Source organism: Tetrao urogallus (assembly GCF_951394365.1).
Source record: "Tetrao urogallus genome assembly, chromosome: 5".
Classification (NCBI taxonomy): Eukaryota; Metazoa; Chordata; class Aves; order Galliformes; family Phasianidae; genus Tetrao; species Tetrao urogallus.
In genome coordinates this window covers 58,601,860-58,614,481 of record NC_136818.1, presented here as the reverse complement: position 1 = coordinate 58,614,481, position 12,622 = coordinate 58,601,860, and the positions used below count along the sequence as shown (strand labels likewise).

The 12,622-nt window shown below is 50.7% G+C and overlaps 1 protein-coding gene across 1 annotated transcript; it reads left to right on the top strand.

Annotated features, from left to right (window-relative positions):
* Positions 1-6,235: 6,235 nt before the first annotated feature.
* VAX1 (ventral anterior homeobox 1) lies at positions 6,236-9,607 on the top strand (the record flags this gene model as incomplete). Its single annotated transcript, XM_079536295.1, has 3 exons — positions 6,236-6,473; positions 8,018-8,205; positions 9,059-9,607. The coding sequence occupies 3 exons, from the start codon at positions 6,236-6,238 to the stop codon at positions 9,605-9,607; spliced, it is 975 nt and encodes a 324-aa protein (XP_079392421.1).
* Between the last annotated feature and the right edge of the window lie 3,015 nt (positions 9,608-12,622).

Sequence of the window (12,622 nt, the reverse complement as noted above, 5' to 3'; positions counted from 1 at the left end):
GTCGCATTTCTCTTTATGATATGAATTAACTTTTGAGTTCTATAGCTCAGGGATTCCCAGTTTAGCTTGCAGCTCAGTGTTCTAGTTGGTCATGACTGAAACACTCAGGCAGGCAAACTCTCTAAAACATTTAATGTTGTTTATGGTTTATTCTCATGGCTCTGGCTGAAATTTCTGCTTTCCTGTGGGAGGAATAACAGTAGAGCAAAGCCAGTAACAAAACGCCAACATCTGTAATATAAAGATCTCCACCGAGTCTCCTGGATGCTATGCCACACCAGCACTGCGATGATGGCAGAGTTATGGCATAGTGTAGAGTGTAGTAGAGACAGTGTTTGTTCCCTGAAACCCCTCTAGCTGTGAGATGGTGCCTGTGGGGCAGGCTCTACCATGCAAGGCTGTGCTGCCCAGCCTTCCCCCAATGGCAGGAGGTTGGGACTGTGTGATCCTTAAGGTCCCTTCCAACCACCACCATTCTGTGGTTTTTTCCTGAAGAGCACAACGACAGGTGTTTGAGGCATGCTTTGTGTTGACTCTGACCCAAATGTAGCATTCAGAAGGAAAGAACTGAATTGCTTTAACTCAGGGCTTTTTTTAAAAAAAAAAAAAAAAAATTTTTTGTATTTTTGCTTTTGATGTAGAATAAATCTTCACGGTTTAAAATGGAAGTGCTGAAAAGAGTGTGTGCAGGGTCTGCTCCCCTGACTGTGTCACCTTAGCAAACTTCTCCTCGTGAGCTGTTTAAACCTTCAAGCTTGCTTGTATTTGCTATGGGAATGAATAGGATTGCAGGAGCTTTAGCACGCAGCAGAGGCTCGTGGGCTAGCAGCTTTTGAGGTTATACCCATGAGTGCTCGAGCAGAGCTGGTACAGCTAATTCCTCTGTCTGCAGAGGGTGAAGTGAAGGCTGAGGGAAGCTGAGTGTTCAGTGCTGATGGTCACGGAGGGAGCCAGAGACACGGCCGAGGTTGAATCCGAAGGCTCTCAATGTGCTGTCAGAGAACAAACAGTATTTCCTCTTAATTCGCTGTTTTCCCTCATGAAAAGAATCATGTCTCATGGTTTTCTCTCCCCATTGTTCCTATGACTCACATAAGCCACGGGCATGATACAGGCAATGAAGCTTTGCATTAATCTACTGTCCAGATTGATAACTCTAAGGAGCAGCTCATAATGACCAAAATGTGATTAATCATGATACACGTGTGATACCCATGCTCATTATTACTGGCCTCCAGAACAGTGCTGCTGATTCCTGCCAATACGCTCATTTTCGTATCTGGAAGAGACAATACTGTAATTACTGCCAAAGTATGCAGGAAAATTAAGCAGCAGCTCGGTCTGCATTCTGCATCAGGCTAGTGAGGAGGAGTATAGAAAAGCATGGGGATCAACAGCTACAAGGAATAACAAGTATTTTCTGTGTGTACTTTATTTTAAATAGATGTTGTCCGACACAACCATTCAGTTTGAACTTTTGCCCTGTAGAATTCTTTCTGGAAGAGGAAAGTGTAGGGCATGGTGGGCGCAACAGCAGGAAAAAAAAAAAGGAGCTGATGAAGTATATGTGGAAAAGGATCCGTCCCTTTATGATACCAGCACATTTTTCTGCAGAGCTATTTTTACGATGTCTGCCTGTAAGACAAATTGTCTTGCTGCAATTGAGTTCTTGTGCACCTGTGACAATAACTTCAGGTGGACCACACCAAGAGATAGCTTTTTTACCATGGTATGGGGTCCCACGTGCCAGTGGTCAACACAGTGGTGTGTATATGTTGAAATTCACAGGTAGGGCCATTTCTTCCCTAGGACTGACTGATGCCAGGGGGCAACAGTGGTTCACTATGTCATGCACTGTGTCAGGGAGGTGCCCCAAGCTCGTGGTCACCAGAATCCCTATGAGAGAACAACTTTCTGTGTGTATGCACACAACAAGGAGGGATTCGGGTTTCCCCTTCATTTGCATTTTGCAGAGCCCAGGGGTTGGATGTGCTGGAGCATGTTCTTGGCCCTTCTACACTACGTAACTCTACCATGTTTTCTGTATGTTAGAAGCAACCAGGAAGGTATTCAGGCCCCGAGGTTCCAGTTAGGAAGTTATGACTCCATTAGGAAGTCATAGCAATGATGGGCATCTTTCCCACTCATTGTTTGAAAGATCGTGATAACAGCAACAGAAATGATGGTGGGCAGTCAATGAGAAATGAAGTAGTTCTTCTCTGCATCGGAATACTCTGCAAGCTGATAAGCTGTGTATGGAAAGCATCGCAGTAGTCTGTGTAGCAAAGTACAGCAAGGGAGTACACATGCAGTGTGCCAAGGCATTTTTAAGCAATATTTAAGAGGAAAAGAGGTAACCCCTAATCTGCTTATCCAGTGGTGCATGGGTAAGTGTGCTGATGCTGAGGAGATCCCTGGAGCTATGGCAGCAAGAAGAGAAAGCAGGGAATCTCATTCCAGGGCATGAAAGAAGATAATATGCAGGAGTGTTGTATGTAAGTCGACTAGGGGAAAAAATGGACAAAAATAGGGGAACGGTGTTGTTGTAGTGGCTGTTACGCTACAGAAGCCGTTGACTTTAGAGATGGTCATAATGTGGATTTCCTGCTTGTGCTGTTTGTAATGTGTGAGAACAAATTTAACTCATTTGGTGGGAAAGTTCTTACAGAACCGATGCCTGTGGACAGGAAAGGGTTTTGCAGTTAAGATACTGCATGTACAGAACAAAGTTTGCCTGGTCTTCACTGGGTTTTGGATCAGGCCATCCTTGTGAATTAAAAAAAAAAAGAGTATCACGTAAATACAGTATTAATTCTGCAGATATTCTGCTTCAGAGTAACTGAGTTCAGCCGCTCCATTTTTATTATATGACTTTTATCTCCACATTAGCATAAGGGAAACCAAGGGGTGAAATGGCAGGCGTGCTCCCACGCATCTAAACAAACAGAATCACTCTCTGCGTTTTGCAGACCTTCCGCATGAATCATTATGCCCATTCTGCCTTAACAATTATTTCTGATGTAAAAAGTGCTTGTAAAAAGAGAACTTTGTTTTATTCAGCATTAAATACATGTATCCAACACGGACTGCTTTGCCTATGCATGCATATGCTATATCCGTATTTATGTGCCTCACGCAGCAAAGCTGCTACGTGCTAAACACAAATCTCTACTGTGGCCATGTGAGAAAGCCCTGCTCATCAGCTCCACTTGTTGCACCTCTCCTGGGATGGGCAAATCTCTCTCAAATGTGCAGTTTTATGAGCGTCCCTCGGCACGACAGGCGTCACGCAGCACTGCAAATTCATGGAGGAAACGAACTCACTCCATCCTCTGGATCTGCATGGAGCCTCGCACAATGGGGCTGTGATTTATTTGGGGCCTCTGGGTATGACTGCCATACAAGTAGTAACTAATGACAACAGACCACCAGAGATTGCTGAGGTTCGTTTGCTGTAAGGAAAAATAAAGCTGGTCCGTGGCACGGCCATTGCACATCTGCTTACGTGCATGAACGTGGCTGATCAAAACCTTGGGGGGCACCTCCTCCATGGCGAGCTGCATTTTCAGACAACAACAACAACAATAAATTGTTTTGTTATTTGTGGAACAACAACCAAGATTTAAGATCTCCACTAGAGACCAACTCTCTGAGGTGTGTCTGTGAACTGCCCGTTTCTTTCCTTCTTTTCTCTTCCCTGCTTTCTTCTTCCTTTCTTCTCCTTTTTATTTTTTCCTTTTTTTCAGTTTGTTCAGTTTTCCTTTTTTCTTTCTGTTCTCTTTTTGCTTTTTTTCCTTCTTTTTTTCTATTTTCCTTTTTCCTTTTTTTCTCCTCTCCTCTTTTATTTTTTTTTCCATGCTTATTTTTCTTTTTTTCATTTTCTTTTCTTTTTTTCCCCTTTTTTTCCTTCTTCCCCTCCCCCTATTTTTTTCCCGTTTTTCCCTACTATTTTTCTTACCCTTTTTCTTTCTTTTTTTTATTCTTCTTTTTTCTCTTTCCCTTTTCTTTCCTCTTTCCTCTTCCATCTTTCCCTTTTCTTACTTTTTCATTTTCTTTTTCTTTTTTTTCTTTTTCGTTTTTTTTCCTTTTTTTCTTTTCCTTCTTTTTCCCTTTTTTACTTTTCCCTTTCTTTTTCCCTCTATTTTTTTCTTTCTTTCCTCTTTTTTTCCCTCTCCTTTCCTCTCCCCTTTCCTTTTCCTCTTTCCATTTCCTTTTCTTTTTTCTTTTTTTCCCCCTTTCCCTCCCTCACTCTACCCCCCCCCCCCCCCCCCCCTTCTTTATCCTCCGTCTCCCCCTCCTTCATCCTGCTTTTTCCCCTCCCTCCCTTCTTCCCCCCTCCGACCATTACTCCGGACGGTCCCTTCCATGGCCGGACCCAACAGCAGCTCTCACACCGCGGGGCCGTGCGGGAGGCCGGGGTTCTCCCGGTGGGTGAGACGTGCCCTGGGGGTGACACGTCGGTGGGTGACACGTCGGGGGTCGGCAGTCCGGGGCTGAGACAGGAGCCGCCCGCCCGGTGTTCGGCGCTTGTGTGGAAAATTCTCAGGGAAAATTCTTTCTCTCTCTCTCAGGCCCCCAAACGCTTTGTGAATGGGGCAGTGCAACATGTGGCCTTTCACCTCGGCCGAGAACCACTGCCAGACAGCCACACTCGGAGAATTGTTTGTTAATAGTCCAATTAGATAATTGCCATCTTTCACTCCTTTCGTTCTACGTTTCCCATAAAGGAATGAATAAGGAGAGCAGCATGAAGAGGGCTTCTGCCCCGCAAGGTGACAAGAAGGGTTGGAGCATGCTCTTTGCACAAGGCCATTTGCTTGAATTGAATCATTGTCGCCTAATCAATGGTCTTATTGGATTACGGGCTGTTGCGGTTCTCAGAGATATTGTAGCCCGGACAATGAAATCGCTAGAGTAAAACTTTTTTCCCCCTTCAGCGGATCACGCAGCTGAGATTTTCCACGGGCTATCTCCGCTCTCCCTCCGTCCCCCTCTCTCCTTCCTTCTCCCCCCTCCTGGATCCACTGCACACACAAAGCTGGCTCTTTTATTTATTTTTTTTCCCCCTCCTTCTCCCCCCTACCCTCCACTCAACGAGCACAGCCTCTGCGAATAGGTTCAGCGTCGCGAAGGTGCGGAATTACACACACACACACGCACGCACACGTACGGCCGCAGCGCGCACAGCCGCGGGGCGCAGCGCAGCGCACGGGGATGGCGCGCAGCGGGGAGAAGTGCTGAGCGGGCCCGGCCCGACCCCGCGGAGCCGCCGACGGGAGAACTTCGGAGCTGCGTACGCGGTGCGACCCGTCGGGTCTGGTGGGATCCGCGGGGGCTTTTTTTTCCGCACCCCCTTCTCCCCCCACACACACACCCCTTTTACCCCTCCCTTCCCTCCAACTGCATTTTTCCAGCCCTTCCCGGCAGCGTTATTCACATTTATTTGGCGTGCTCTGGAGAAAGCCACTCTATCATCGGGAGGTCAAAGGCGTACCGAAGAAAGTTAATAATGGCTGCTAATGGTGCGAACAATTCCGGGTGAATCTTGTCAAAAGTTTTTTTTTTTTTTTTTTTCCTCCTCCCCCCCTCCCCTTTTCTCTCTCTCTCTCTCTTTTTTTTTTCCCCTCTTTTTTTTCTTCTCTTTTTTCCCCTCTCTCTCTCTCTCTCTCTCTCTCTCTTTTTTTTTTTTTTTCGGGAAGTCTCAGTCTTTTGATTGTGTGTTTCCTGAAAGCAAGACCAATCATTTCGGTTTATTCACTGGCTAAACTCCGCTTGATTGGGGACAAGCACACAAACCATCCATTACGATCTGATATATTATCCAAACAATTTAGTGTATTCATGAGGTAACCTAAATGTGGAGGCTGCAAAATTACCCGTAATCAATTGAAGCAGCGAGTGCGCGTCCCCCGGCGCCCAGCAGCCGCGTGGCTCCGTGATAAGGCGGACACAGCAGCGCGGAGCCGGAGCGCGGTACCTGCGCGCGGAGCGCAGCGGGACGCGGGGAGCGACGGAACCCCAGCTTCGCCAGTGGGATCGACCCCGACCTTCCCTCATCGAGGTGCTGTGCGGATCCCACCGGTGTGACCCTGAGCCGTGCAATATCCAGCGGAGACTTCGCCTTCTTCTACCGCCGCCACTCTCTCTCTTCATTATTATTATTTTTTTTCTATTTTTCCTTTTTGTTTTCTTTCGTTTTCTTTTGTTTTCTTTTGTTTTCTTTTTATTGCACTACATGTTTGGGAAACAAGACAAAATGGACGTTAGATGCAGCACAGAGACTGAAGCCAATCGGGTCTCGAAGAACGGACACAAGGAGGGCAAGGACAGCAAAGGGGCTGAAGGAAATATCTCTACTTCTTTTCTGAAGGAGCAACAAGGGACTTTTTCTGCCTCCGCAGCTACCGAAGACTGTAATAAAACTAAATCTGGTTCGGCGGATCCGGACTACTGCAGGAGGATCTTGGTCAGAGGTACGAGCCCGGGGTGCTCCGCGGGGTGGGGAAGGTGCTCCGCGCTTACGCCGCCGTATTTCTGCCACATCTCTTCGCTCTGCCCTGGGTTCGGTCCGGGCACAGCCCCCGGGGGTGCGGCGCTGCCCCGTTCCGGCGAAGGAGCCCCGGAGAGACGCGGTGCATCGCGGCGGAGTTCCCCGCTCCGCTCCGCCGCCGCCAGCGGGATCCGCCCGGCCGCGGCCCGCAGCGCTTCTTCCGCGCCCCGCGGGGGCCGAGCAGGGTGCGGGGCCGTCCCCGTGGGTCCGCGCTCAGCCTCCCCGGAACGGGGGTGTGGGTGCAGCCACCCGGCCCGAAGTCAATGACGAGATGACGAAGGGCTTTGTGTGTTTTTTACACTCGGGCGGTTTGTTTCTTTCCTTTCTCTCTGGGCTGGAACGAACGAAACCGTTCTGCTCTCACCTCCTTCCAGAGGAAAAGAAAAAAGAAAAAAAGAGAAAGAAAGAAAGAAAAAAAATATATATATAGATATGTCCGCGAAGGAACGGTGGTTTTCTCAAGGTGCGATATGGGGGGAGGAGGGAGCGCAAGGCGGAACGTGGGGCCTTGGAACAGTCCTTAATCCTCGCGCGACCGATTGACCCAGAGAGGGGCAGATTACGGCTGGTGCTTCCCTCTGATTTCATTTTAGCAGGGAGGTAAATTTGCGGGCAGCGCAGTTGGGAGGGATTCAAGGAGCGAGGATGGATCTACCCTGGCGGTGGTGCCAATTAGGTCTGTCCCTTTCCTTCGCTCCGTGCTACAGAAAAGGGTTCGGGGCCGCTGGGAGCCTTCTACGGGGTTATTTCTACCCTCGTTGCTCTCCTGTTTGCCAAAAAAATCCCCCATGATGCTGAGCCCTGGTGTCCCAATCCTGGAAGTGGGCAAGCGGCCCGCAAAACGCTTTTATCGTGTGAAAAACTTGTTTAAAGAAACAAAAATAATAATTAAAAAAAAAGTCTAAAAAGATGGTTTTATATTTTAGGGTTGGGGGCACCCAGCACACCCACAGCCCCGGGGAACAAAGGGCTGCTCAAGCCCGCCGCCACAGAGCCCGGCCCGGAGCATCCCGACCTCTCGGGGCCGATTCGAGATGGGTTCAGAGAGGGTGGATTATTGCCCCGTTGCTCCCTCCTTCCTGCTCTCTCGGGTTTGTTGTTTCTTGTTCCCTTCCTTGGGTGCAGCCCCACAATATCAGGGCCAATACCCCAAGCCTGACTGGGATCTCTGTCTTGAAAGAAGGGAGTAGATTCTCTTCTTATATCCCTTAGGAAGAGAAAAGGGAAAAAAAAATACTAAGGAAGGGAAAAGGAATAAGAAAGGAAAATTGAAAAAAAAAAAAAAAGAAAAAAGAAAAAGGATCTAAAAAGAAAGAAAGAAGAAGGAAATAGAAAGGAAAAAATAAAGAATAAAAAAAATAAAGGAAAAAGGAAAAAAGAAAAAGAGGAAAAAAAAAAGAAAAAAAAAAAAAAAAAAAAGGAAGGGGGTTGCCTGTGTGTAAAGCTGACTGCGCCTTGCTTTGCCAGATGCCAAAGGTTCCATCCGAGAGATCATCCTACCCAAAGGCCTCGATTTGGACCGTCCCAAGCGGACCCGCACCTCCTTCACAGCCGAGCAGCTCTACCGCCTAGAGATGGAGTTCCAGCGGTGCCAGTACGTGGTGGGGCGGGAGCGCACCGAGCTGGCCCGGCAACTGAACCTCTCCGAGACTCAGGTACCACCGGGACCGGCCCTGCTCGGGCTGCGAAATGCCGCGTCTCCCGTATTCCGGCGGCTCCGCGGCCCTGCGCGCATTTTGCGCGCCCCGCGCAGGCCCCTGGAACGGAGGGTTGGGGAAGGGTTGAATAGAGGCCGGGCCCGAGGTGCCCACACGCCGCGAGGACGCGGAGGGGGAATCGCGGAGCTGCGAGGGGAGTCGGAGGCCCTGAGCCGGCTGTGCGCGCTGCGGACAGCTCCGAGAGCTGCTGCCGGGCTGCGCTGCGCTGCGGCCGGCTCTGAGAGCCCGTCGTGCGTCCGAGGGGAGGCACGGCCCGCCGGGAGAGATGGCACTGCACAGGGAGCGGCCCCGGCCCCGCAGCCGCCTTCATATTTCTGCAAAACATCATCCAGCAATAAATCCCCCTGACAAGCTAATTGGCTTTTTTTCTTTCCCCTGCCGGATAGCGGTGACAAGTTCAATAGTGGTAGGTTACAGAGACCGCCATGCTTTTTTTATTTGGGGGGGGGGGAGTGGGGAGGTCTTTTTTTTTTTTTTTTTCATATGGGCGCAGGTTTCCTCTCTAAAGCCGGTTTAAAGAGAAGAAGGAAGCAGGAGAGAGAGCCCGTGCGGGCCCGGTTGTGCGGGAGCAGTGCGAACCCGGGATAGACACGGCCCGAACGGGGCGTGCGGGGCTGCGCGAAGCTGTGCGGGGCTGTATGGAGCCGTGCGGGGCCGCGGCGGAAGGGAAAGGGCCGGATCCGCTGGCAGGAAGCTCCCGGCCTGCCCTAACCCAGCGGAAGGCCGTGGGGGGATCGGGGCACCTCTGTTGCCCCCGCACCTGACCCTGCCCTCTCTCCCCGGCCCGCAGGTAAAGGTGTGGTTCCAGAACCGGCGCACCAAGCAGAAAAAGGACCAGGGCAAAGACTCGGAGCTGCGTTCGGTGGTATCCGAGACGGCCGCCACCTGCAGCGTCCTGCGGCTGCTGGAGCAGGGCCGCCTGCTCTCCCCGCCGGGGCTGCCCGGCCTCCTGCCGCCTTGTGCCAGCGGAGCGCTGGGCTCGGCGCTGCGCGGCCCCGGCCTGGCTGCGGGCAGCGGCACGGCGGCGGCGGCGGCGGCGGCGGCTCCGGCCGGGGGATCCCCGCACCCCCCGAGCGCCGGCACCGCGGCGGGGCCGCCCCCTCCGGCAGCGCTGCACGGAGCGGCCGCCGCCGCCGCCGGGCACGGGCTCTTCGGGCTGCCGGTGCCCACGCTGCTGGGCTCGGTGGCGGGGCGGCTCTCCTCCGCGCCGCTGGCCGTAGCGGGCTCGCTGGCGGGCAACTTGCAGGAACTGTCGGCCCGCTACCTGAGCTCGTCCGCCTTCGAGCCCTACTCCCGGACCAACAATAAAGAAAGCGCTGAGAAAAAAGCACTGGACTGACTCGAAGTAACTTCCCCGTATTTATATTTATAGTATCTATTTGTGGCGATATTTATGCCCCCCTCCCTCCGTCCCTCTCTGTGAGGCTCCTTCAGAGGGCCGGGGCGGAGCGGGGACCCTGCAGCCCCCGCCGGGCCGGGAGCGTCCGTCCGTCCGTCTGTCCACCCGGGGCCGTCTGTCCGTGCGTTCGTCAGCTTCGGTAGGAAAGGGAGAGCGCACAGGGTGCTCGATGCCCGGAGAGGATTCGGGGAGAGGAGCTGCCAGGTGATGCCCGGGTTGTTTTGGTTTGGTTTTCTTTCTTTTTTTTTCCCCCCGGACTTCAGTGACTTAAGCACAAAGGTTTGGCTTTACATACCCCCTCACGGCACCGCTGCCCGGCCCTGGCCGCAGCCGGGCACTTCCCGGCGGCCGTTCCGTTCCACGGTCGATCCCCGTAGCGCTTTGAGCCCTGCGGGACGCAGCACCGCGCCGTGCCCGAGCCGCGCTCAGCCCGCGGGTTGCAGCAACACCCTTTTTGCCTTCCGCCCCGCTCTGCTAAACGAGTCCGCAGAGAGAGAACGGAATCGCGACTCGATTTGCACCCAGATCCGTTGCGATGGTCGATTTTATTTTATTTTTTTTCCTTCTGTTTGATTTTTTTTTTTTCTTTTCCCACACAACTGCAGAGCGCATCACAAAGCCGTCAGCGGTCTTGCTCCTAAATAACCCTCTCGGTTATCGCTCACACTTCAATTAAAACGAACGTAAAATATACAAAGCGCATCTTTTGTTGTTATTTTTGTACTTCAAGATACATCTCTGTAGCGGCCTTATCCCCTCCGCTTCCCGCTGCTGTTTTCTCCACCACCGCGTGTATCACACCGGCCACATCCCGCATCGATCTCCCGTTCGATTTCAGTACTTGAATTTGCCAGAAAAGGGATTCTGTATTTACTTAATTCTTTGGGATAATATTAATATTAATATTAATAATAATAATATTTCTTCGCTTTGGTTTGAAGTTTCTTTCTCTAAACTTTAACACATGACGTTTACAAACTGTATAAATGCGTGCCACCAAACTGTAACCAAAAAAAAAAAAAAAAAAACCAACAAAAAAAAAACCAGACTGACAACGAGTGGAACGGTTTCTGTAGTGCATAGAATTAATAATAGACCAGAAGTGGACAGAAGGAGCTGGACAGAAAGAAAATAGTAATTTTATTGTAAATTATTGACGTCGAAAGTCTCTAGGCAACTAGTCGGGAAATACGGAACGAACCGAGCGCTGAGCCCTTGCTACTAACTTTTGTTCTGAATGTTTTGGATATTTGGATGTTTTGTATTTATGTGGTGAGAGTGAAATATATTATATCTATATGACGACGGAATTAGGTGTATTTTCGTCTTATATTCGTAGCACCGGAACTGCCTCGATCGGACACTCGCGCTGCCACAAGAAAAACAAACAAACAAACAAACAATCCTATACCTACAGAACTCCCCTAATTTTGTGTATATATATATATGTTTTTTTTACTGATTTATTTTTAATTTCTTTTCTTTGAAGCGGATGCGGGAGCCGCGAGCAGCCGGGCCGGATGGGGACATCGCTCTCCACCCGCAGCGCCCGGCGGCCCCGGCCCCGCTCCGGCCCCGCTCCTCCCGGTGCTCCCGGCCCACGGGCGGCTCCTGCCCCACGGTGCTGGGCCTGGGCACACTGCGAGTGTATTTCTCTCTATTTAAGTGCATAGAAATACATACGCGCACACAGGCACGTCTACATGCGTGCGGAATGATGGTTATTTAGAAGGGTTTTCTTAGCAGCTGGTGCTTCCATCCCGCTTGGCAGCTCAGCCCTGAGAGCAGTGCGGGGCAGTGGCGGTGGGCAGCACCCACGTTTCTCAAAGCCCCCCCAGCTCTCGGCTCCTCCAGGGCCGCTGTAGGGCATCAATGTGCCTTTCCCTGTGTCCCACCGGCAGTGCACTGCTGGGATGCTCTGGGGCCTGTCCCGGATGGGATGAAGAGGGAATGATGTGGTGGCCATGGTGGTTATTTTTTAATATTATTATTATTATTGTGTCTTTTTTTTTTTTTTTTTTTTTTTAATATAATCTGAGGAAAGGCAATGTGGGCAAAGGAGGGTTTCACAGGCATCTTTTGAAGAAGCAACACTGTAACTACTGGTCAAGGTTGAAAAAGTGCAAGGGGAAGCAGCATTAAAAAGATAAGAGTGGAGTGTGGCAAAGTAGAGCTGCCTGTGGGAGATGCTGGTGTTTGGGCTCTGCCTCACCCGTGTTGTTGGTGCAGCATCACCACAGCCCCATGCAGACAGTGGAGCCCAGCCCTGGCTGCCTTTGCCAAGGAGGTGAACACCATCCCTGGGTCCCCAAATCAGTGTGATGTGTTCACCTCATATCACAGGGAACTGTCTGCTTTGTTGGGGGCTGATTCCTCACTGAAATCCACAGCCACACGGGGACATGAGCAGCAGTGCGCCTTGCCAGGGCTGCCTGTGTGCCTTCAGCCCAAGCAGGGATTTCTCCACTACCTTATGTTTTTCAGCTGGGGGTTTCTGTCTCCTCATACGGTTCTGTGAGGCCCCTTTTCCTCCCCAGTCCGAGGGCTGGAGCCATGTTCAGTGAAAGCTCTCTGCTCCTCCATTTGAGCCACTGTCAAGCTCAGTAGTCCACACCAACATCGTGGCTGCAATCCTTATTTTGCAGCTTTGCAGCCCTCCTCAGTGTACAAATGAAAAGTAAATATTTTTGATTATTAATTGTTTACAAATATTTCTGAATAAGGATGTGCCCTTAGCTGCAACGGAGTCTTGTCAAAGCATTCAAGTAAAAGAAATACTTGGAGAAGTTCTTTTTCCCTAGTACATTTTTATTTCTTTCTTGACTCCAAATCCCACCTGCTCCAGCTTTCTTACGGAGGCTGCACCAGGGCTGGAGGTAGATGCCATACACTGCACCGGTGCCATACACTGCACTCCACCCGGGAGGGAGATTATTTGTTTGTATTTAAACTCCC